The sequence below is a fragment of the Gopherus evgoodei genome, chromosome 1 (genome assembly GCF_007399415.2).
Source record: "Gopherus evgoodei ecotype Sinaloan lineage chromosome 1, rGopEvg1_v1.p, whole genome shotgun sequence".
Lineage (NCBI taxonomy): Eukaryota > Metazoa > Chordata > Testudines > Testudinidae > Gopherus > Gopherus evgoodei.
Window position 1 is genome coordinate 353,386,746 of NC_044322.1, and position 26,487 is coordinate 353,413,232.

The window sequence follows — 26,487 nt, forward strand, 5'->3', positions numbered from 1 at the left end:
ATGCCAGAGATTAACGTGTGTGTGTTATATAAAATGTACTCTTAAGGCCCAATTCTGCTCTCACTGACATCACTGAAAATGCAGTGAGATTGCATTAGCGTAACTGTCGGCGGAGACCTTAGTCCTTACAACACAAGTTAAACATAGGTATTCAGCAACAGTCACAGCATAAACAGATGCCAGCAGATGGTATTACACTGAATAAAATCAATCAAGGGCATATACAGTATGTCAAGAGAGCAGTTACAAAAACAAAGAGGAGACCTGTACATCTGTTTCTTAATGAAACCATTAATAAAAAAACTATTAGCCAACAAACCAAAAGATAAAGTCCAGGAGGACAGCAACAATGCAACAATGCACAAAGAAATGCAGTATGTATCCCAGTTCAACAGTCAAAATAAAACAGGATGTTAAGCTGACACTGAAGGACCAGATTATGCAAGGCATTGTCATGCAGAACTCTGGTAGACATATGACGACCCAAGATTTCAGGCTCATAGTCAGACTTGGGGGTTTGTAGTGATTTCTCCTCATACTACCTTGCAGGAAAGAGTAACTATTTCCCATTCTGCACTGCTCTTCAACCACTGTGACTTACTGCTAACAGAGAAGAGGAAAGGGCCAAAAACAGGATATTTTAGGCGAACTAAATAATCCCCAGGCTACCTTCCAAGAGTGACAAAACAATTATTGTGGGGAGAATTAGAGCTGTCTTTGACCTGGAATAACCAAACTGCCTCGTCATAGTTACTGCTTGAAGATGTCTATGTGGCAGATGGCATATAATTGCATTCTCTGGAGTGCACTATATTTCTTGTATTTTACCAGGAGGAGTTTGCACTGGCCACGTTAGTCACAAATGGGGAGTAACTGCTAACCTACAGTTAATGTTATATATTGGTTTCCATTCTAACCTCCTCTTTTCACTCTGTCAAAACTTTCACCTTTTGTGACGAAGATTTCCATTCATGGACTCTGCCTGAAGCTGAATATATTTCGAAAGTTTGAGCAAACCAAACAAAAACAAAACAAAAAAATCATTCAGCCACTTTTACCTATAAGGAAAGTGACAAAATATATACTTTTCCAATAGTACAAAAAAACCTCATGACCTTTTTTCTAAACAGCTCTACAGCCTAGAGGGCTGGAAGTTGAAATTTGAAATATACCATTGATGTAGTCCTCACTGACAAGATATGGCTGTGGTTGTACTGGTTTTCATTTGACTGAGTTATGAGCCTTAGAAATTAGCACATTAAGTATGTGTAGAAAATGTTTTTGCTAAGTTCATTAGGCATTCAGCTAAGAAAGGACTTGCTTCAGGAGTATGTGTGGCTAAGCAACCTCTGCCAGATCCCTCATTATAGCAGACTACATGGTTCACTCTGTCACTAAGCTTGCCTTCTCTCTCTAGGCACTTATATGGCCCTTGTCAAAGAAATTCACAAACTATAGTGACATGTCTCATTTATAGGTGATGGGAGCCGTATAACCTAGATCAGTGGCCCTCAACCTTTCCCATGCCAAAACTCCAAGTTACAACAGAAAAAAAAAATTGGGAACCTTCCTGTCTAGCAATAAAGAAAGGAAAGGTGGTCATGACTCGATGAAATCTGCCTGTGACTCCCAGTTTGAGAACCCATGATATACAAGAAAGCTACGTGCCTAGCAAAATGTGTAGGCAAGTATACCGATGGCTCCTTATAGACTATGTGAGAGGCAAAAGGGTTGAAGGAGAACTCCCACATCCTTTATAAGGGGAGCAGAAGAAAGCCCAACTCAGATACATCTTATGCAGTGCTTCATTTGTAATGAAAGAGGAGCCGGGGCTCAAGAAAAGAGGTGCCAGGGCTAAAGCAATGATTTGCTTTCATAACCGGTGCGGCAAGCCCAGAAGTGCAGGGGCTATGAACTGCCAAACCTAGAGGTGCTCAGGGGGGCTCAGGCCCGGCACAAATTAAGCACTGGCTTTTCGGTGCTCCACATGTGGGGCAGATGTGAAGACGAACACAAGGTTCAAACACGTTACATTTTAGAAGGTGGAATAGAGTGGATTTTACACCATGCCAGACAAGTGCATGGAGAGAACAGAAGAGAAAACACAGAAAGAATATGACCAAAACATACCTGTATATTTAAGGCTCAGATGACCTGAAACAGCTGAATTGCCATGGAACTGCCATTTAACAGCAGCATATAATATGGATCTCACAGAATTCAGAGTGCTCCTCCCCCATCCCCCCCAACTTTTTAATGCTAGTGAAAGTGCCACACTGACAACAGAAGAAAATGAAACCTGTTTATCCATAAAACAGGCACATCAACACAGACTAGCTTCCCCAGTGCTGCCCTCCTAACATTCCTCAATGTGATTAGCCGTCTAAGGGCAGCTGAACATTCATACTCAATCAGTCTTGCTGCCAAGTATGCCATCCTGTGTATTAATCAGTGCAAACTGGCACAGTTCTGGTCCAGTTGTTTGTTTGTTTCATTTTTGTTTTTTTAAAGGTTCATAACCTGCCGCTAGGAACAGGACTAAGACCATCAGCTTTTTCCCACAGGACCAAACAGCCATTATAAATTGACAAATTTCACCTGCCAGATTACAGCCACAGCCAACCCACTGCATCATCCAGGACCATTCAGTGCAGTATAATGAAAGGCATGGTTTGCAGTAAACCCCCACATCTCTCCAGCTTACAATGCTCATTCACATGTGGGTTTGGGATTTTTTTTTTTTTGGTTCCTAGAGAAAAATAATTTGCTCCAATCTTTCTGCTACTAAATAAATAAATAAAACACCAAAAACAATTTAGACTGAGGCTAGGTCTGCACTGGGGGGTGGGGGAGGTCGACCTAAGATATGCAACTTCAGCTACGCTGTTGGCATATTTTAGGTCAATTTACCTGGGCGTGAGGACGGCGGCCAGTCAACCGCTGTCACTCCTCCATCGACTCCGCTTCCGCCTCTCGCTGCGGTGAAGTTCCGGAGTCGACAGCAGAGCAATCAGGGACAGACGTGATAAAAACGATCCCTGATAGATCAATCTCTACCCACCAATCCAGCAGGTAGTGTAGACGTACCCTGAGAGAATCAATGGGAGCTGAGCGCCACACCCACTTAGGTCCCTTAGAAAATTCCAGCCTTAGAACTGAGCAAAAAGCATAGCTACCAGGGGTGGCTCTATGTATTTTGCTGCCCCAAGCATGGCAGGCAGGTGGCTTTCAGCGGCATGCCTGCGGGAGGTCTGCTGGTAATGCGGATTTGGCAGCATGCCTGAGGGATGTTCGCCGGTCCCGTGCCTTCAGCGTACCTGCCGCTGAATTGCCGCCGAAACCGCGAGGCTGGCGGACCTCCTGCAGGCATGCTGCCGAAAGCCGCCTGACTGCCACCCTCACAGCGACCGGCAGGCCGCCCCCCATGGCTTGCCGCCCCAGGTACGTGCTTGGTGCGCTGGTGACTGGAGCTGTCCCTAATAGCTACACTGTATATTGAAGCAATGCATCATTAATTTAGGTCCAGACCACACTATGATTAGACCAGAGATGGATAAATGACAAGTGATGCAGAAAATAATGTCATTATTGGCCATGAAAGACTATCTGAGCAATACTGCTGAAAACAAATGAATGGACTGGGATTGTACTGATAAAAATCATAACATTTTTAAGACACTGACTGAAAAACACAGCACACATATTATATGCTCTATAAATCGATTTTTTTCATGGTTCTCTTTTCAAGCCACTGAACAAACTGAATAATTGCTTAAGGAACTATGGCAGAGATGTGACCAATTTTTGTGATTTTTTCCCCCTCATATTAAAGTGTAGTGAGACTCAAGAAAGTAACTCTCTCAAAAGAACATTGTGGTGTTCTGTTTCCTCATCACGATTTCAGGTATAACTGGTTCCATTTACAACTCTTAAGGTGAGTTCGTGAACCATTGGTACTGCAAACTCTACCTGGGATCTGCAAGTCCAGTTGTCTTCTGACTCAGACATCATCCCCAGCAATGCAGATCCTGTAATTAGAATGTACTTTGCTGATGGGGGGGTTTAAAGATGCATGAGGCAGGAAAAAAAAATCCTGCTCACTCCTCTGCAGAAATATTGGTTCTGCAGGGTAAAGTGGAGCAAAACTTCTGTGTATCAGTGAAGTCAGCAGATGTGACTCAAAGACACTCTGGACCTGATTTTCCACTGCTTTATACCTTGCATTGACATTTGCGCCATGTAAACTGCGGTCGTGACTTGGTAGCAGTTTGAATCCAATCTGCACAGCTGTAATGACAACGCAAAAGACACAGAACAATGGAGAAAGACACCGTGAGTGTCTGAGTGCTATCTGCCGACTTAAGTGATACAAACAAGTTCTACTCCTGTTCACATTGCTGAGCCAATACGTAATGAGCAGAAGATATCTGGAATCAAATATATAAACTGCTCCTTAAATGGTATTTCCGCTAGTCATTCCCCTTGTCTTTCATGTTCTTGTACTGCTATTTACCACCATTTATGGTAACAAAAATTAAGGAAATGTATCCCACAATCCCATGGGCTGATTTTCTTTGTCCTCAAGACAGTCAAGTTTGGTGGATAGTCATGTCCTCCCACACCACACCGCAAACAATGGGCTAGAGCAGTTTGGGAGGATGCTAAGAAATCTGGGATATGGGTGATTGGACTCAGGACTTATAATGCAGTGTAGATGCTGGAGCTCAAGGGTGGGACCAAGGGTTCAACAATTCCTAACCTGAGATTACAAATGAGTGTAGATGCGCAAGCCCTAGGTTAACAAACCCAGGGTTTGCAACTTGAGTTCTACTAACCCTAGGCTTACATTGCGGTGAAGACATACCCATAAACCCTAGCTAACCCAAAAGGAAGAACTCCACTCACAGCCTCCCAAGCTGTGCCAACCCATGGAAAGTTGTGAATCTGGCTACCACACCCAGTTAAGTGATTCATGAGGAACAGGGAAAGAACCCAGAAAGCAATTTAACATACCAGAAGGAGTGGCAAAAGAGAGAGAATCAGGTGAAGAAAGAGGAGCCTTCACCTCCCACCTACACTGGGGTCTCAAGTCATTTGAATGAACAAGAGGCCACTCATTGGTTCCTTTGTTCAAACTTACTCAACAGTGGCATTCTCCATCCTGTAATATTCTATACCAGGGGTCGGCAACCTTTCAGAAGCGATGTGCTGAGTCTTCATTTATTCACCCTAATTTAAGGTTTCGCATGCTGGTAATACATTTTAATGTTTTTTAGAAGGTCTTTCTCTATAAGTCTATATATTATATAACTAAACTAGTGTTGTATTGTAAAATAAACAAGGTTTTCAAAATGTTTAAGAAGCTTCATTTAAAATGAAATTAAAATGTGGATCTTATGCTGCCAGCCTGCTCAGCCCACTGCCAGTCTGGGGTTCTGTTCACCTAGGCCGGCAACGGGCTGAGCGAGGCCTGTGGCCAGGACCCCGGCTGGCAAGGGTCCGTCAGCCAGAACCCCAGAACAGCAGCGGGCTTGCGGGGTCGGCAGCCAGGATCCAGAGGGCTGGGGGTGGGCGGAAGTCAGGGCTGGGGGCTGGAGGTGTCAGGGCAGAGGGGGAGCTAGGTATGGGTGGGGGGCTAGGTATGGGTGGGGGCCAGAGTCAGGGCTACAGTTGTGGGCGGGGGATGAAGGAATCAAGCAGAGGGCTGGGGGTGTATGAGGGAGGTGCAGGGCTCAGGGCAGAGGTCTGGGGGGGTGCAGGGCTCAGGGCAAAGGGCGTGGTGTGGGGGGGAGGGGTCGGGTGTCAGGGCTCAGGTGAGAGGTCTGGGTGACTGCCCCCCTAAGAACTCCCAACCTCGCTGCTCCTTGTCCCCTGACTACCCCCTTCTGGGACCCCTGCCCCAAACTGCTCCCCAGGACCTCACCCTCTGTCTAAGCCTCCCTCTTCCTTGTCTGGACCCTACCCCCTACCTGTCCCCTGAGTGCCCCAACCCTTATCCACACCCCCATCCCCAAACAGACCCCCAGAACTCCCAACCCATCTGTCATAAACAGATAGCTAAGGGTTAATGTCTCTTTCACCTGTAAAGGGTTAACAAACAGTGACCTGCAACACCTGACCAGAGGACCAATCAGGAGACAAGATACTTTCAAACTTCGGTGGAGGGAAACCTTTGTTTGTGTTTTGGGGTTTGGCTTTGTTCTCTCTGGGTCCTGGACGGGACTAGAGGTGCAGCCAGGTTTCTGCCAATCTCCCTGCTACAGTCTCTTATCTATTCAGAATAGCAAGTAAGTAAAAAGGCGGTTATAGTCTTTTAACTTGTTTTTCTTTATTTGCAGATGTGTACTTGCTGGAAGTAGCTTAAATTGTGTTTCTGCTGGAGAAAGCTTCTTTCTATTGTCTATAAGCTAGAAACACCCTGTAATATTTCATCTTGATTACAGAGACAATTTTTATGTTTTTCCTTCTTTATTAAAGTTTTCCTTTTTTTTGTTAGAATCTAATTGATTTTTTGATTATCTTTTGTAAGACTCCATGGAAGGGAGTCTGCACTCACCAGGGAATTGGTGAGAGAAAGGAAAGGGAGGAGGGAAGAAAAACCTGCTCTCTGTGTTTATCTCTGTATCTCTCTCCGGGGAAGAAGGGAGGGGGAAGGTAACATTCCTCAGTGTGGTGATTCAAGGAATTGAATCACGGTGGTCTCCTAGTGTACCCAGGGCGGGAAAGAGCTAGGAGGAAGAAAGGAGGGGGAAGGGAAATGGTTCATTCCCCTTTGCTGTGAGACTCAAGGAATCTGGGTCTTGGGGGTCCCCAGGGAAGGTTTTGGGGGGACCAGAGGGTATCAGGCCCTGGAATTCCTGATTGGTGGCAGCGCTACAGAATCTAAGCTGGTAATTAAGCTTAGAGGACTTAGGCTAGTACCCATATCCTGGATGCTAAGGTCCAGAGTTGGGAATTATACTATGACACCATCCAACTCCCCCGACTCCCTGCCTGCTGCAACCCCTCTCCACACTGCTGTCTCCTGACAGGACCCCCAGAACTCCCAACTCATACAACCCCCCCAGCTCTTTGTCCTCTGACTACCCCCTCCAGAGATGACCCACCCTAACTTCCCCCCCTCAGGACCTTCCTTACTCCCGCTCCCCTAACTGCCCTGACTCCTACCCATCCCCTGCCCCCTCACAAACCCTGGGACTCCAATGCCCCATCCAATTCCCCCTGCTCCCTGACTGCCCCCTCCAGATACCCCCACCCCTAGCCACCCCCCTCGGGATCCCATCCAACCCACCCTGCTCCCTGTCCCCTGACTGCCCCCACCCCTTATCCAACACCCTCAGCCCTGGGCCCTTTACCTTGTGGCTCCACGCAGAGCCAGACACGCAGCCCCGTGGGAGAGCACAGCCCCAGCCCTCAGAGTGCTGCGCATAGCAGCAGGGCTCCAGGGGAGGGGAGAAGGAGGGAGGGTGGCAGCTTGCTGCACTCAGCCCGGTGCTCCGGCCCGGGAGCGTGGACCCCGCGGCTTTCCATGTCCAGAGAGTGGGGCCATTTGCCCACCCCATGTGCACGGCTATCCTTCTGCTCCCTGCCCCCACGGGGGGAACAGAGGGCAGAGGAGAGCAGGCCAGGCTGGGCAGGATTTTTAATGGCATGCTGGAGTCCCAGGAGGCTCCAGCGTGCCATCAAAAATTGGCTCGCATGCCGTCTTTGGCACGCATGCCATATGTTGCCGACCCCTGTTCTACACATTATATGGGAAAATTGCTAGGTGAATGAGGCAGCACGAATGCTCAAAATGAAGTCATAAGAAAGAAAGAAAGAAAGAAAGAAAGAAAGAAAGAAAGAAAGAAAGAAAGAAAGAAAGAAATGAAATGAAATGAAATGAAAAGAGGAACTGGCCCAGTCTAGATACTTACATGCCTCCTATTCATTGTCTGTCTTTCTTTTAACTCTTGCACACATACAGCTGCTTTGTAACTTGCATGCATGGTATACGCTGCCGACACCATATGAGTTAATAATTCTGGAAGCACTACAGGAATTACCACCAAAGAATAATGTCAGATGTTAGAGATGGGAAAGAACTGTTATATCATATTATCCACGTCCCCCTGCAGGATACAGCCTTCATATAGAGGATGCTTCAGATATGGAACTGAGAATAGATGCTACATATAGTTAACTTGATTTCCTATTCTTAGTCTAGCTGAAAAGGATTTTCCTTCAGCAGATGGAAAGATACAGTAATGCACCACAAAAACAGCATCATGAAGCCACTGCATATAGCAAAAGATGAATAGAAATTGGTTTGAGCTGCAAAATTTGAATCCAGAGGCAAATTTTAATCCACGTCTGGGGGTATTCACATGCTGAGTTTTAGTTTTGACCCATCATTAAAAACAACCAGCCAAATTCAGCTATGGTGTACATGGGCATGACTTCACTTGAATCTGACCCAGTATTCCCTTAAATTTGACACCACCACAGAAATATGAACTACGTAATAACACCACAACACATTTATTCAGCTTCTTTCATCCAAAGATCTCTGCATATTTTCCAGCACTGATTAATGAAGCCACACATATAAGGCTGGTATCACAATATCCATTTAACATACAAGTACATAGAAAGTTGCCTCAGTTCACACATGGCAAAATCAGGAACAGAACTTAAAAAGTCATACTTTCCATTTTTCTACCATAACCACTGGACCACATCAACAGCCACAAGAAGAGAAGAGTTGCTGCAGCACCATCTCATCCCCAAACTAGACATATGTGTGTGGGATTTGAGTCATAACATGAAACTGCAGGTGGTGTTCAGGTCCTTGGTGGAAAAAGATTGAGAGCCACTAGGCTTAGCGTATGTATTACACTGTCCACAGAAACTATGCCTTATGGCAGAATGACAAATTCATCATCTGGGGTTTTATCTGCATGCTTTGTTTGTTTTTTAAACTTTGCATTTCTATAGTACAGCAGTTCTTAACCAGGGGTCCACAGCTCCCAGGGTGGCTGTGAGCTGGTTTCAGGAGGCCCCGAGGCCCCAATTCCCAGCACCCCTGCGGGGCTGAAACCAGGAACAGAGCCACAGGGCTTCAGCTGTGAGCCCACTGCCCCATGGGGCTGAAACTGGGAGTGGAGCCGCTGGGAGCCCTGAGCCTCAGCACTCCCCCGGTCTAAAGCCCTGAGCCCCAGTGCCCCACGGGGTTAAAACCCAAAGCTCCCACATCCCAACTGGAGCCCTGAGCTTCCCTCACCCCGTGGCTGAAGCCTCAGCACCCCCAGTGGCTGAAGTCTGGAGCCCTGAGTGCCCTCCCAACACACACATATGTGGTGGCCAAAGCTAGGAGCCCCAAGGCCTCCCACTGGTCCCTGGAATTTTTTTAGTATGTTGCAGGGGGGGCTCTACTAATTAATTAAATCTCACAACACTCCTGTAAGGTAAGTCAGTATTATTATTGCCACTTCACAAACAAGGAGGGAAAAGCAGAGAGGCATTAAGAGCCAGATATACAGTGATATTTAGGCATCTAAAGACACAGATAGGCATCTAGTAGGACTTACAAAAAAACCCAAGCATGTTAGGCACTGATCTCCCATTGACTTTTGTACATCGGCAAGCTAGGTCATTGCAGGGAGGGATAGTTCAGTGGTTTGAGCACTGTGAGCTCAATCCTTGAGAGAGCCATTTAGGGATCTGGGGCAAAAATCTGGGGATTGGTCCTGCTTTGAGCAGGTGACTGGACTACATGACCTCCTGAGGTCCCTTCCAACCCTGATATTCTATGACATAGATGGGACTACAACTCAGTACTGTTCTTTAACCAAGAGACCATCCTCTGTCTTTTGACTTTCCCCTATTGCAGATAATGCCACACAACTCTGCTTACCTGTCATATTAATATATTTTCAGTTTTATTTCTGTTTATGATCTCTATTAATATGTCAGGGATGCACCTGCTTGCTTATCTGAGTAAGAATTATCTGAGCTGTCAGCAAAGAATATTAAAGTTGCTTGATTTTTTTTTTTAATGGGAAGTGACAGGACCGATTATAACAGTTGATTCAATGTCCTTGATTGTGAAGCTCTCTAAAGCCTTTTATCTAGGTCTATCTTTTAATAGGCTAGGATTTATGTCTATAACATCTCTCTGAACAACATGGTCTCACGGCTTCTGCTAAAAGTACACTGCATTAGACAGTGCAAACGTCAATTCCGCATTAGAAATACGAATAGAACAATCCAAGGCTGATGTACTTCTGTTGCCAGCTTCTGTTCTCAGTTACTTCAGTGTCAATCTGGAGCAACTACAGCAAACCGGAACAACTGAAATCAATACAATTACTCCAGATTTACATTGGTGTAAATGACAGCAGACAACTCTATTTCCTTCAGACATCTCTTACTTAAAGTGATGCACAAAGAGTTTTCTATCTATCTAGGTTCTTACATGGCTCTTATCATTCTAGTAGCTGAGCACCTTACACCTGTTTACCTTTGAGAAGCTTTTCTTTTCTGCTGAAAATTCAGCTCATTCCCAGCTTCTTTTCTACATGTGAGCTGATTCTTGCCTAGTAAAAATCACAAGCCCTCCCCAAGTCAGTAAGGTGAACATTAGCTTGGAAAAGAGATGACTAAGGCAGCATATTATAGAGGTCTATAAAAGCATGAATGGTGTGGAAAAAGTGAATAAGGAAGTGTTATTTAACCCTTCATGTAACACAAGAACGAGGGGTCACCCAATGAAATTAATAGGCAGCAGTTTAAAATAAGCCCAAAAAAGTTCTTCTTCGCACAACCCAGAATCAACCTTGGAACTCATTGCCAGGGGATGTTGTGAAGACCAAACTATAACTGGGTTCAAAAAAGAATTAGATAAGTTCATGGAAGATAGATCTATCATTGGCTATCACCAAGATGGTCAGGGACGCGACCCCATATTCTGGATGTCCCTAAGCCTCTGACTTCCAGAGACTAGGACTGGACGACAAGGGATGGATCACTCAGTAATTGCCCTGTTCTGTTCATTCCCTTTGAAGCATCTGTCCTTGGCCATTGTTGGAAGACAGGATACTGGCTTAGATGGACCATTGGTCTGACCCGTATGGCCATTCTTATGTTCTTATTAGGTTTTCTCTCACCATATCAAACCTGTTATTTCCTTTATTATAATTTCTAGCCCAAGTAAACACATATGAAAAAAAAGAAACCTATTGGGGGGGGCAAGGGGGTATAAAAAGAAGTATAGGATTGAAATTAAATAAGAACATTTACACTGATATCAGGACAAAATTCCTAATGGCAAGAGCAATTAGAAAATGGAATAGTCTATCCAGGGAAATGGTGGGGAAAAAAGACTAGATTGGGCAAAGCCCAGGAAGATGGAATTCTGCTGTGAATGATCCTATACTGACCATGTAGACGGACTAACTATGCTATTCCCTCTTTTCTTTCTATCATTCAACAATTCCTCTTTATTTTTAAGCAGCTAGGTAATAAGGGTAAAAATAAAGTAATGGCAATAGTGCATAGATAGTTCTTCGTATTTTCAAAGTCTTTTACAAGTGTTAACTAATTAAAATTAATTAGACATACAGTCCTAGCCAGAAAGCCATATAAATATGTCTAGAAGAAGCTAGTGATGACCCACCTTCAAGAGACAGCACAGTCCAGTTTATAGGGGCACTGAACTAGGATTCAGGAAACCTGGGTTCTAGCCCTGATTTTGCTACTAAGATGTTGTGTGACCTTTGACTAACTCTTGTTTCTCACCCTTTTTGTTACCTCTTTAGACTGCAAGCTCTTCTAGATAGGGATTGTCTCTTACTATGTGCTGTATATACTACTATGTGCCTAGCACAATGGAGCCCTGACCTATGTTGAGGACTATCATAAAGTTCAAGGCCAGAAGGGACCACCAGATCATCACATCTGATCTCCTGTATATCACAGGCCACCAACAGCACCCAGCTCCCACACACTAAACTCAACAACCAAAATTAGACCAAAGTTATTACAGTCCACAGCTGTATACACCTACTATAATACAAATAATAATACGAGTGATGTTATCTTTACATTTCCCTTACCAGGGCCAAGATCCAAACAAACAATATGTTCAGCATTTTCTAGTCTCTCAAATCAAAAGGAAAAACAAAAAACAAAACCGAGATCATTCTCAAATGTGGGTAGGTCACTGTGCTGTAGCATTTTGAACTACCAAAGCTCCACCCTTTTCTGAGAACTCTTACATATCAAGCATCATAAATGTAAACATATTTCTGCGTGGTAAAATAACATAGCTTGACAGGCATTTTTAATGGGGTATTCTGTTAAAGCACAGGGATATAACCATGTTTCTGTAATATTCTAACACTTGAATAATGATGCCTTGCACTAACAGAACAACCTTCATTTGAAGATCTTAGAAAGACGTGCAAGCCTGAATTCATTTTCTCAACACTGCTAAAAAATATATTAGGGTCTGATGCTACCCTCATAGACACCTATGCCATAACTGCCATTGACTTCAGTGGTCCAAGCTCAAGCCTTATAAACAGAGAATCAAGGTAACAGAGTTTAATAAAGACCAAGATGTGTAGATCCAGGTACCAAAACTCACAATTTTCTCCAGAGGTACAGAGAATCCATAACGCCTATTAACATTGGCTTGGATTTGTGGGTCCTCTGCCTCTCTGATGATCAAGCCACTGTTCGGATGCCCGCAGGTTTTGAGAGACAGAGAGAACAGGGCAGGAAATTAGAAAATTAAAGGAGAGAGCAGGCTAACCGTCAATTCCAAGGGCCTCTGTTCAGGGCTCCTCATCACATTGCTGCCGATGTTAACTCTCCATGTTCATTTGCACTGTTAAAAAGAGCCTTTTCTTTTGTTCTTCCTGGAAAGTGTAATTAGACTAAAACTATATTCTTTAAATTGGAAATTTATGTGAAAATTAAATGGCTTCCTTATGAGAACTTGACTTTTTTAATCCAAAAATCACCTTTCCACATGCACTCTGCCTCCAACGTCTGAAAAAACAAAGGGTATTTTAGTTCTTCTCCCTGGTTACGCAGGCTGTTTGTTGAAAGTTACTGCTGTTTCTAAATGTGAGATCTGATACTACCAAGATAAATAACAAGAGAAATCATTGATCTTTTGCAATAGGAATGCTGAAGCTCTGGTCTCAGATGTTTTACTGTCAAATCAAATCCAAGTGTCTCATTATCTCAATAAATTTTTCTCAACACAGCTAGTGTTCAAAAGAAACAAATTAGCTTTTCAATTCAGCCAAGAAATTTGAATAACAAAAATACATATTAGTTTAATTTAACCTGTGCAAGCTGCTTGGTGATTAAATCTGGCATAAAACTCAATACAAAGATTTAAACATGAAAACACCAGAAAGGGGCCTTGGAAAGTTCATTAAAAATCTGTTTTTTTTATAGTTCCCTTTTTTAAAAAAGAAAAAATGAGTGATTGACACATCTACAGAAAACTATAGGAACTGATAAGCCAGACAACACACATCAGTAGTTAGATTAGATAGATAGATTTTGTGAGTCAGAATGATTTTTGGAAAATGATGACAACATAAATATTTTGATAGCTAGGCTATTTGAGTTGTCATTAAGTAATATGTTTGCAGCAATGTAAATTATTATTATTATTATTATTATTATTATTATTTTATACTGCATCACTGATGTTCAAATCTATTTGCAGACTGATAAAGTGCCAGATCCCTGCCCCAAGGAACTCTTTCATTCCTCATCCGATTCATTAACCTGCTTACTAATAATATCTTTTCAGTTCAACTTTGTTTTCATACCACTGGAAATGACTGGAAAATTAGGTCCTATTAAATAATCATGAGTGTAAACTGTGATTCACCAGTTAAGTGAATGCCATTACTGGCAATAAATTCAGAACATTATTATAAGCTTTCATTACTAACATACAAACCAAAACAGTGCAACTTTGATATAGACTGTATCTTTTGATGCTCTACAGGTGTAAATAAAAAATCATTCAAAACCATATTCGGCATGTAGCCACATGTAAATTACACAGTGTAGGGATTAGGAAAGTATTCGAAGTGAGCAGCAGAGGGCGAAAAGAAATTTTTTTTCAGCTGATATTTGAAAAGAGGTGGATGGTGAAGGAGGCAGGCAGGCTGCTCCAGATGGGAAGAGATGTAGAGAAGAAGGATTTCACACGAACAGCAATGAGATGAAGAGAGGAAGGATAGTCTTGTGGTTAAGAAACTAATGCAGGACTTGGGAAACCCAGGTTGAGCTCCATGCTCTACCACAGATTTCCTGTATAACCTTTCCCAAGTTAGGGCTTGTCTACACTTAAAACACTGTAGGGCTTCAGGGAAGATACTACTTATTCCAACAGGAGGTGTTCTCTCATCAGCGTAGGTACTCTACCTCCCCATGAGGCAATAGCTAGGTCAATAGAATTCTCCCATCAGCCTAGTCCTGTCTACACCAGGGGTTGGTATTTTTCATATCCCTCAGCAATGTAATTATACCAACCTCATTTCCTAGTATAGACCAGGCCTTAGTGTTCCTGGGACTGTTGCCGCACACCTCATGTAGCCATTTATATCTGTGCAGAACACTACTGTAGAATGGCAGTATTTTATACTCACTTTGCTCTAGTGTACCAGGTGCCAGATTGATGAATTGCAGATTGATGAATTATTATTAATGATTTGTATTACAGTAGCGCCTAGGAGCCCCACTCATGGCGCAGGAGCCTGTTGTGCTAGGCGCTGTACAAGTACAGAACAAAAGCCCCAAAGTGCTTACTATTAATCCATATGAATGCTGGATTGCTGCTCTAACCATCTCCTTCCCCCCCACACACACACCGTTGTATAATGGGAATGACAGTACTTCTCTATGTCACAAGGAAGTTGGGAGGATAAGTACATGACTGGTTCGGAGGCTGTCATAAACAGATAGTTAAGGGTTAGTAGAACAGGAGTACTTCATGTCTCTTTTGCCTGTAAAGGGTTAACAAGTTCAGTGAGCCTGGCTGTCACCTGACCAGAGGACCAAACAGGGGACAGGATACTTTCAAATCTTGAGGGAGGGAAGTTTTTGTGTGTGCTGTTAGTGTTTGGCTGTTGTTCTCTCTGGGTTCTGAGAGTGACCAGACATGCAACCAGGTTTCTCTCCAATCTCTCCGATACAAGCTCTTACATGTCCAGAATAGTGAGTATTAGGGAGATAAGGCGAGTTAGGCTTATGTTTGTTTTATTTGCAAATGTGTATTTGGCTGGAAGGAGTTCAAATTGGTATTTTGCTAAAAGGATTTTAATTTGTACTTGTATACTTAGGCTGGGAGGGTATTCCCAGTGTCTATAGCTGAAAGACCCTGTAACATATTCCATCTTAAATTTACAAAGATAATTTTTACTGTTTCTTCTTTCTTTAATTAAAAGCTTTTCTTGTTTAAGAACCTGATTTTTTTTTTTATTCTGGTGTTAGATCCCAGGGGACTGGGTCTGGATTCACCAGGGAATTGGTGGGGAGAAAGGAGGGAAGGGAGAGAGAAAGGTTAATTTTCTCTCTGTGTTAGAATTACTTTCTCTCTCAGGGAGAGTCTGGAAGGGGGAGAGAGAAGGAGGGGGGGGAGGTGAATTTTCCTCTCTGTTTTAAGATTCAAGGAGTTTGAATCACACTGATCTTCCAGGGTAACCCAGGGAGGGGAAGCCTGGGAGAGGCAACGGTGAGGGAAAGGGTTTACTTTCCTTGTGTTAAGATCCAGAATGACTGGGTCTTGGGGGTCCCCGGGCAAGGTTTTGGGGGGACCAGAGTGTACCAGGCACTGAAATTCCTGGTTGGTGGCAGCGCTACAGGTTCTAAGCTGGTAATTGAGCTTAGAGGAATTCATCCTGGTACCCCATCTTTTGGACGCTAAGGTTCAGAGTGGGGAATTATACCATGACAGAGGCGCTCAGCTACTGCAATGACAGAGGATATAGAAAGACAAACTGTGGAAAGAGAAAGGAGGATGGTGATAGATGAAGGAGGAGGAGCTGAAAGGGAAGTAGTGGAAGATAATGTTTGTAAAGTAAACTGGTGCATGTCAGGGAAGATGTACTGTATGTGAACTGGCTATCCCCCAACAATCTGCCTTCTTGAAGGTCTTTGATTAAACAATATTTTCAGACCTGCCTTGGATGCTTAGGAGGCTTAAGGCAATCTGACCTCTGTGGTACCTGGGCAGTAGTTTTGCCTGGGTCAGAGGATCAGTGGCCACTTTAAAATCTGGTATCTGATGAAGCATCATGACTAGAAAGTAATGCTATAAATCAGGTGTCGGCAACCTCTGTCATGCGGCTCGCCAGGGTAAGCACCCTGGCGGGCCGGGCCAGTTTGTTTACCTGCCACGTTGGCAGGTTCGGTGGACCCTGGCTCCCACTGGCCGCAGTTCGCCGTCACAGACCAGTGGGGTGGCAGGAAGCGCCGCAGGCCGAGGGATCTGCTGGCCACAGCTTCCCGCCTCCTGTATTGGCCTGGGATGGTGAACTCAGCCAGTGGGAGCCGCGGTCCACCGAACCTGCTGACATGGCAGGTAAACAAACTGGCCCGGCCCGCCAGGGTGCTTACTCTGGCGAGAAGCGTGTCAGAGGTTGCCGACCCCTGCTATAAATCACGTCAGAGCTGGGAAGAATTCCCTCTTTCAGTCAATGGATAGCAGTTTTTTGTCTCTAGCCTTTTTGATTCACTAGTTATCAGATCTTAATTCTGATTACCATCTTGCCTTTTCCCCTCCCATTTTAATTCCCTACTACCATTAACACTAGACCCAATGTTCTATACTATCTAAGAGCCTAAAATCCACTTTGCAAATTGCAGGAACTCCTCATTTCTAACTCTAGTAAATACTGGTTTCTAAAGTCAGGCTGCAAGATAGCAATCAGAATGATCTGACTTTAGAAACATGAGTATCATCTTAACTTATTCTTCCTAATATTTTTATTGATCCTGGATGTTAACAGTGTCGATTAAAACTTCTCAGCAGTTTCACGAAATGTAAAGAAATGTTAGTATTTGGACCTCAGCCTTGAGTCATTCACCCAGAGAAGCCAGAAAAGTTGTTGTATGTCCCAAGCTGTTGTGACATCACAACCAACTCCTGTACCCAGGTGTTCTAATGGCACAATGATCCATAGAATTTAAGGCCAGAAGAGACCATTAAATCATCTAGTATGAGCCCTGGCATAATACAGGCCATAAAATTCCATCCAGTTATTCTTGTATTGAGCCCAATAACTTGGCTTTGACTAAAGCATATCTTACAGAAACCTTATTATACAGTTTTGATTTAAAGACTTCAAGAGATGGAGAGCCCATCACTGTTTTAAAAAAGAGAGGGAAAGGGGGCTTATTTCTAATTTGAATTTGCCTGGCTTTAACTTCCAGCCATTGGTGCGTATTATGTTTTTCTCTGTTAGAGTCAACAATGATGTAGCACGCTGTAGTTTATTCACGTGAAAGTACATACCTTGGTACTCATGTATGTCCTCTTAACGCAATTAAGCAGAGAGAATATCAAACGGAGAAAACCGGATGACAAACCTCAGTATTTTCTCCATTTAACTCCACTGGAGGGTCATAATGTGTTCTAGAACCGCTTGTGATGTAAGCAGCAGATTGGAACTCTGTCAATAGGCATGCCTATTGTGTAGTGCCCCCTGCTGGCCAAGCATGGCTGTGCAGCATCCTGCCTCTTATTCTTTTCACAGGTTCCCAGGAATAATCCAAAGAGGTGTATGTCCAATAACAACCCCCCTTATTGGGGACTGGTTTATTAACTCTCTTCCGCCTCTTCTGCCCCAGTCTCCTCCTGGGCACATCCCTCCTCCTGGAAGTCTCTCTGCCTACAACTGCAATCCTCTCTACCAGGCACAATTTCCCAGGCTCTGCTCAGTCTCTCTCCTTAGTTCACCTGGGCACATCCATTCCCAGGCCTGTAGTCTCATCCCTTTGTAGTCAGGGGGTTGCGGTGTTTCTGGACTTTGAGCCTTTGAACTCTCTTCCCAAACTGCTTCCTTCAGGAACCCTTTCAGCTACAGCAATAGCTCTCACTCACCACCACCACCCCCAGCTTCCTCATCCTGTTTCCCTCTTTATATGGCCCAGATGCCTTCCCTTATGCCCAAATGGACAGCACATAATCAGTCACAGGTGCACTGGACACCCTCTTCCCTCTTAAAGGGGCCAATTGCCCTATGACAAATTCAAACAGCCCCTCAGTCTTTTCAGGGATAGGGAACCAGATGAGGGGCAAATATCAATTTTTTCTTTAACTTTCGAGAAGCTATCAAAGTTTCACATAATTACATTACAATAACTGGAGTGAAAACTATTTCCTAATTTAGGTGGCACCCACAATTAAAGGTTTCATGTTTCATGATTCATCCTGACAGCGAGAATACAAATGCTTTCAAGAAGTGCAAACTTTTCTTATCTTAGGCCATCAGAAAGAAAGCTTTCTGATCAGTGAGAGCCAGTACCACCTATTCACCTGAACCCACCTATCAGTCCCTCCTACCTGCACTACCACCCATATGCACATGGCACCATCCACAAAGAGGTGTCCTCAACACTAACACATAAGGTGGATATCTTCCTGCATCAGGTGGAGGAGGAGGAGGCTAGGTGTCTGCTTGCACAAGAGAGGAGGACTCCTCATTGTTTTTACAAGGGAGGAGGTTTATCCACCTCTACTAATAGCATCTTGGTATGAGACCCAGCCAATCACCCGCAAGCAAAGGAGTGAGTTAGTGGTTAGAGAAAGCCTCTGTGAGCATGAGGAGTATGTGGGTGAGTCAGTGTATGTTGAAAAATATATGTGCATAGGTGAGATTATTATGTGTGATTGAGACACAGAATATGTGAGAGTGTGCATGTATGCAAGAAGAGCCTTTATTCTGGGTGTGAGAGACAGAGACGGGGTGTGAGAGGAGAGTGCTTGTGGGACAGTCTTTGAGTGAATGTGTGACAAAGTGCAAATGAGTGTATGGGAGGGGAGCGAAAAGTAATGTCACGGTGAGTGTCTGAATATGGAAAGAAGAGTGAGGACATGGGAAGTGAACAGAAAGGCCCTCAGACAGTGCAACCACCTCTGGGTTCCTTCTACACTGCACTTAACAACCAGGCTGGGACACAGTTACAGTTCATTTGTGGCTATACACAACAACTGAGTTGTTATAACATAATTTGGGGTTGTCTGTGCAAATAGGGCCATATCTCTTTACTACCAAATTAAGAGAATCACATTCCACCCCATCTTTTCAGAACAAGAGCAACAGTCCCATAACATAGATATAACAGCATTTGCTCCCTTCTAAACATGCAAAATGATGGCCCCAACAGAGCTATAACTGTAATGTAAACAGAACCTAAATTCTACAATGATAGATGCAGGATGATCAGATTAAACAGATCAGCTGACCAACCTAAGGCTTTCTCCCCTTCCCAACCTCTGTTCATTCCCTCTGGAGCACTTGGCATTGGCCACTGTCAAAAGACAGGATACTGAGCTAGAGGGACCTTTGGTCTGACCCACTAGGGCCATTCTTATGTTCTTAACCTAATGCATGGACAGCATTCTGCATCTTACGATCTCTTGGAATGTCACATTATCAGCTTTAAAAATGACACTGATGTGGCTTTAAAATTTCAAAGGCTTACAGAGAGAACAGTATTTAAATGATTATCTATTTTCTTAACAGATTCCATTACTGTTGTGAAACTTTACATCTCCCAGTGGCAAGTTGATGCAGTTTTTCACCCGTCCAAGTGGGTGAATTGATTGTCTAGAGCTACAACAGGTGAATTTGTTGATCTTTATGTATCAGAGGGGTAGCCGTGTTAATCTGGATCTGTAAAAGCAGCAAAGAATCCCGTGGCACCTTATAGACTAACAGACGTTTTGGAGCATGAGCTTTCGTGGGTGAATTCGTCTGTTAGTCTATAAGGTGCCACAGGATTCTTTGCTGCTTTTGTTGAACTTTGTAAAGATAAACAGTGGGCCAGCTCCTCAGCTAATGTAAATTGATGTTGCTGTACAGACTTTAATGGAACCATAACAATGTACATCAGCTACGGAACTGGGCCAGTATTTATCACTATGTTTTTGTTTGGTTTTAGGGGAAATATATTTCCTTCTGCATTGACTTTCCTCTTTAACTGGACACTTAGTTATTTGTCCCAACACAATATTCAGGAATGAACACGAACAACTTCAAAAATGGGGATAAAGGCAACAAAGACACTACCAGACTTACTTACATAGAGTCTGGTTCACCACCATGTTATTCTATTTATACACCACTGGATGGGGTGAAACTGGAGTAACAAATGGATAAATCAGGACCATAATTTCCAGTGCAAAGTGATGGCAATACAAAACAAAAGAACGCAATTCCTGAAGTCAATGGGAATTTTGCTTGAGTGCTAGGCTCTCAGAGAGATTTTTCTACAGTATTCTCTCACTCTCGCTTTCCTTCCTTCCGATGTCTTCATCTTCTCACTTCTCCTTTCTAAGCAGTTTCCACTTTGGCCTTTCTTTTTTGCCCTCTTCATCTCCATTTCTGTTTCCTTCCCCTTTTTTCTTCTCTGTTTACATCTCGCTCTCTCACACACACCTCACTTTTTTATCTTTCTCTCTTTATATTTGTCTTTCTTATGTCCTTTCCTGGTCTCCTCCACTTTCAGGACTGCCATGGAGCAGAGATTTACTGGGATTTTGCTGTTGAACAGAAGCCTTTTCCCTGTAGTCCGAGCCCTAGTGTGAAATTGACCAGGGCTAATGTTTGTGACTTTAGTCAATTTCACACTGCTACCAGCACCAGGGGAAAAACTTTTGCAAAATTGCATGATCCAAGCCAGTTTCATACTACAGTCAACTCCTTAAGAAAACACCACTGCACAAGATAGTTCACTGAAGGCAAATGACCAAGACTTCAGCATTCCAACAGGAGGCAGTTCCCTATGTATCCCCTGCTACTGTATTAAATTTGAAAAACAGTTTTTCTTTCACTTTCTGTCCTGATTTGGGGGTTCTGTGATTTCCTTACCACAGCTTATTGCATCACAGCCATCTAGAGAGATGCTGAGAACACAGAAAGAGAGCTGCTCTTGTGTTGGTGCTTTCAGCACTTTGGAATCCTTAGATAAAAGATGACAGAGAAGTACAAAATATACGCACCTTCATCTAGGACCTTTCATCTGAGGGCCTCAAAGTTTTTCACCTCTGAGGCAAATAAGTATTATTATACAATTTTTACAGATGGGGAAACTGAGTCACAGAAATTAAGGTCCTGTCTACACTATGAAAAATCTATTATATTATGGAATTAGCTTACACATGTCATTTCCAACATGGTTCAGCATTATATTATAGAAGGGACCAAATCAGGCTTCAGCTTTGTTTGTAAATCATGTTATAAAGGACTTGATCACTTGAACCTCATGGCCTGAGATAACTCTCGATTAAAACACTGAAAGCCTGTCCACAGACTTTAAAGGAAGGGCCTTAGGGGCCTTGGACCCCGACCCTCAAAGTTATGTACGTTCCGATCTTCCATTGATTTCAATGGAAACTAGGAGCCTTGCCTAAATACGTTTGAGGATCTGGGCTTTGTGAGTTGGACAGTAAATGGTCTAATTTGTCAGAAGATCTGAGCACTGTCAAGTTCCATTTAAAGCAATGAGATTGGCAGGTGCTTGGCACCTTTGAAAGTCTATGGCAGAAACAAAATTAGAACTCAGATATCCTGATTAACAGGCCTGCACACTGCTACTAGGGCATGGGAACTGATTCACAAATATTGGGTTTTAAATGTAAAAATATTTATAATTGTCATAATAGGGCCGGTCCTACTTTCCTTATGCCAGCTCCCTTTGCCTTTGATCTGGCTTCCATAATATGTTAATTATTTCTAATTTAATTGGCCTTTTTTTTGGCGAAACTTTGCAGTTTGATTATTAAACTAAGTTACATCTAAAACCTTCATTGCTTACAACTATAGTTAAATAGAATCCTGTAGCCAGAGCTTGCAAATTGTGACATTAACAAATAATCTCTAAGGGCACAAACTACTCAGTGGCTACATTTAATTAATTTCAATGGCAACAGTAACACCAGCATAACTGAACCATTGGATAAAATGCACATAGCCACCTTGGGGCTCTAATGTGCTTCCACTGATTTCAATGGAGACATGATCGATCAGCCACAGACGTAGGAAGTTGTTGGTGGCACAACTCATACAATGCGGAGAGAACTTCACAGACAATCTTCTGTGGTGACAGAGGTTTATAATTAGGCTTGGAAGGATTCGATTTTTAATCAGCAGATGTCAGTAAATGTTGATTTCATCATACACATAAACCAACAAAAATATTTCCATTGATAATAATCAAACTTTACAAACAGGCAAAGAGAACGTATTAGAATTTGATTTAAATTTACTTTGTACATTTTGACGAGTGATGTTGACAATTTGTGTTTTAATGGTTATAAAACTTTAACTTTTTAATCTCAACATCTACATTAAATAACAATTTTCTCTGACCCCTATTGTCTGATCCTCCCATAATTCCCACAACTATGAACATTTAATTACATGAAAATAAAAAATGCTTTAAAATAAATATTGATATTATCCATTAAAAAAATAAATTGAATTATGCCAAGCCTATTTATACTGGAAACCACAGGCAACAGACTTGCAGCTTTAATTAATCTCTTCATGTTATGATTTTACTTTTTCCAACACTCTTTAGGGCAGGCAAAGAATTACATACCTAAGATGACAAGTAAGGACATGTTTCTTATTACACCAGATGATGTCAGTACCAGAGCTAGACAAAGAGGATGAGAATAAACTAAAATAATAACATTTAGCACTTATACTGCGCTTTGCATCTTGAAAGAGCTATAAAACATTAGTTTGATTAACTAAACTATGCATTTTACTAAATATTACAATATCTACTCTACTTATTATAATCCAGATGCATGACCTAGTTCAACATTAAATGTCTAGTCTGATTCTTACTCACAGTTTGTTCATAAGGAAATCAGTGAGTTAGTGAACCAAAAATATACTAATGTTTACAGAGAGCCCTCCTTTGGAAGCAGAAAGAAGTTGAAATACTATGTTAGTCTAGTCTCACTGTATTTTGTAAGTAGCACATACAGTGCTCAGTATGTAAAGTACAACCTAGAATTAATATCACTTATAGTCATTCTAAAGTTGCATGTAAAACTGCTCAAAATACAGCTGCCAGGGACACGCAGTATGTGACTGAGACAGATGCTATAGAAGCATAAAATCAACAAATACAAGCAGTCCATACGTTAACCTCTCCTAGAACTCATGGCCATCCACATCCACAATGTCTTTTAAAAAAACTTTTTTTAAAACAAATACACACGCCTCCCTATTGAAGTGAAAAGTATTTTACTACATCCTGTTCCCTCTTTTTTTTTTACCATCTGTACATGTTTATTCTGAACCTTCAGAAAGTCTAACATTTTACTAATCTTTATGAACAGACACAAAATAAAACAAAACAGTGAAACCAGCAACAACAGTTAAACTATGGTAACCTACTAGATGAAACACATCCAACCCACTCTTATTATTTCTGATCTTTTTTCTACTAAGAGACTCTGACATCAGCTTTAGCAGAAAGCATGAAAGTCAGACTACCCTTACCATTGCCCAATCTCTCTCTCTTTCTCAGCCTATGTATATTTTAAATTACATTTCTATTAATATTTTTGATAAAACAAACATATTAGTCTGAATACTGGGGTGAGTTGACCAGAAAGTGAGTTGACCGGGGGTCAATATTAGATATACAACCATTTTCTCTGTATACAAATATATTGTTATTTCTATTACTGATTCAACCTAGTTCTTGCCACACACCCAATGGAAAAAAAAGAAAAGAAAAAGAATGAGATATTGTATATAAGCAGGGCTGTCTTTTGGATGCTTTAGTGCCCAGCAAAGTGCTGGATGGAATAGCACATATGCACAGGCGCTCACAGTAACACAAACCAAACACACAGGTACACTCACACACTTACTAAACACATCTAGCCACCAATATATGCACACATAGTCTTATATCCGTACTAATACATATCAAGGCATATACCAGCATGCGCACACACTAATTCTAACACATTTTCAAATATATATGAAACACCACACACACGAAAATGACACAATGACAAATCAGCAAGCCTTCAAATGCATAGAAACACATCACAACCCACACTTACATCCTCAATCCACACAAACACAAACCTCAAACACACATTCATGAGACAGACACACACCAACACAAAGGTATCCGAACACACACACACACTCAAATGCATACACACACACCACGAACCTCCTCACTATACACAAACATAAACCTTCTCAAACACAGACACACGAGACAGAAACAAGAAACAAGCCAACACCAGTGCATCCCGGACGGACACACACACACACACCATACACACTCAAATGCCTACAAACACGCAGCAAGAGGCACTCTTTGGCTCGTACACACAATCGCACCCCACCAAACACAACCTCGGGTGCAGGCTGACACACGGACACCGTGCACACACACTCTCAGATTAAACACCCTCTAACACACAGCCCATCTGTGTGTAACTCACACACGTAAGACTGCCGGGGATGGAGGGGCAGGAGCCAGCCAGCCCGGCCCCGCCAGCGGAGCGGGACGGTGGGTCCGGCTCCCATCACCCCCAGCCCCAGCAGCAGGACCGGCTGGGCGGCCGCATCCCGGCCTGATCATCACTTACGTTCCCAGGGTCTCCTTGAACTCGAAGATCTTCTTGATGTCCTCGGCTTGCTTCTTCCAGGAGGCGCTGCCCTCCCCGTTCTCCCGGGCCATGGCAGCGGCGGCGGCGCAGCTTTCCCGGCCGGGCAGGAGCCAGAGATGCTGAGTCCAGCGCAGGCAGCCGGACGATTGAGCAGCGGGCGGCACCGGGAGCTTTTGCTTTCTCTTCTGCTGCCGCTGCTGCTGCTGCTGCGGCTTCCTCTTTCCCCCTCTCTGCTTGCTGCTGCGCTCCCGCTCAGACTTCCTGCTCGCTGCGGCGGCGCGTTTCCTCCTGGCTCCGGCGGACCCTGCTTCCCCCTTCTCCCCTCCTGGCTTCTTCTTCCCTCCCCCCTTTTTAATTTTCCTCCCCTCTGGCTTTCCCCCTCCCTTTCCTTGTTTCCTCCCTCGCTTTTTCTCTCCTTCCCTCGTGTCCCTTTCCGTCCCTCTCTTCCCGTCTCTCCTTCCCCCCTCTCACCGATTGGTGCTGCCGCCTTCAAGGGGGATTTCCTTGGCGGGTTTATCCCCCCCCTCCCGGCCACCCCCGTCAGTTTGCAGCCCCCCGGGGTTTCCAGCCAAACTCAGCAGTAGCAGCCCGGCTGCAGAGGACACTTGGAAGCCGCTGCTTGAGTTACTTTTGCCCCCCCCCAGCAAATCCCCGAGTCCTTGGCTCTTTCCAAGAGTGCGCCCCCCCCCGGGGTTAGTTTTCTTGCAGGAGACTCAAGCGGGCTTCGTGCGCGCCAGGCGAGCCTCGCAGTGCGCGCGAGCCACCGAGCGGCCGGCGAGCGGAGCGCGCCAGGGTCCCCCCCTTGTCTCAGGCTGCTGCCGCTGCTGGCCATAGGGATTTCACGGCGCTGGCACCGTGGCGGTGGCTGGTTGTTATGGCAATGGGAGGCGGAGGGGAAAACAGCGCCTCCCCCCCCAACTCCAGCCTCTCCTGCAGCCGCGCCGCCTGTCAGCGCCCCTCCTGACTGAATGACTGGCGATAATTCGCATTGCACCAAAACCGCGCACGTCCAACCCCCCCTACACACGGAGCCCAGCCAGCCCGGAGTGGCGGGGGCCGCCTCCCTCCGTCTGCCAGGCGCGCGCCGGAGCCCCGAGCCCTGCAGGGGGGAGCCGCCCGCCGAGCAGTCCCGCCCGCAGGGGTGAGTGCAGCAAGGGCAGGAGTGCGACAGGGACTCTGCAGAGGGCCGGCGAGCCCGGCCTGGGAGGGGCAGCGAGCTGGGGGGTCGAGCGCTTGATTTGACTGCACGTGCCAGGAGTTTTCCGCTGCAGGCTGTGCTAGAGCTGCCCAAGAGCCCCCCCGGCCCAAATTTTTCTGATTGGCCCAGGCAGCTCCAAGGCCTCTTTGCTAAGGGACTGTCAAACAAACGGGCCAGATGGAGCCTATCCACGGGAAACGGGACTGTTGTCGGTCTTTGCATTGCTGTAGCGCCCAGATGCGGGGGAGGGGGCAGAGGGTGCATTGTACAAGCACAGCAGGAAAAAAAACCCATGGCCCAACGAACTTACAGTCTAAATAGACAAGAGAGACAAAAGCAGGGTGACTATCCCCATTTTGCAGATGAAAAACTGAGACACAGAGGGACATTATTG

At 44.1% G+C, this 26,487-nt stretch overlaps 1 protein-coding gene across 1 annotated transcript in view; it reads right to left on the minus strand.

Annotated features, from left to right (window-relative positions):
* Nucleotides 1-25,211, minus strand: part of CAMK1D (calcium/calmodulin dependent protein kinase ID) — a 404,516-nt gene extending 379,305 nt beyond the window's left edge. Inside the window, 2 exon segments of the mRNA XM_030568042.1 lie at nt 22,843-22,899; nt 24,875-25,211. Of these exon segments, the coding sequence (XP_030423902.1) occupies nt 22,843-22,864 (22 nt within the window). The 5' untranslated portion in view covers nt 22,865-22,899; nt 24,875-25,211.
* Nucleotides 25,212-26,487: the final 1,276 nt, after the last annotated feature.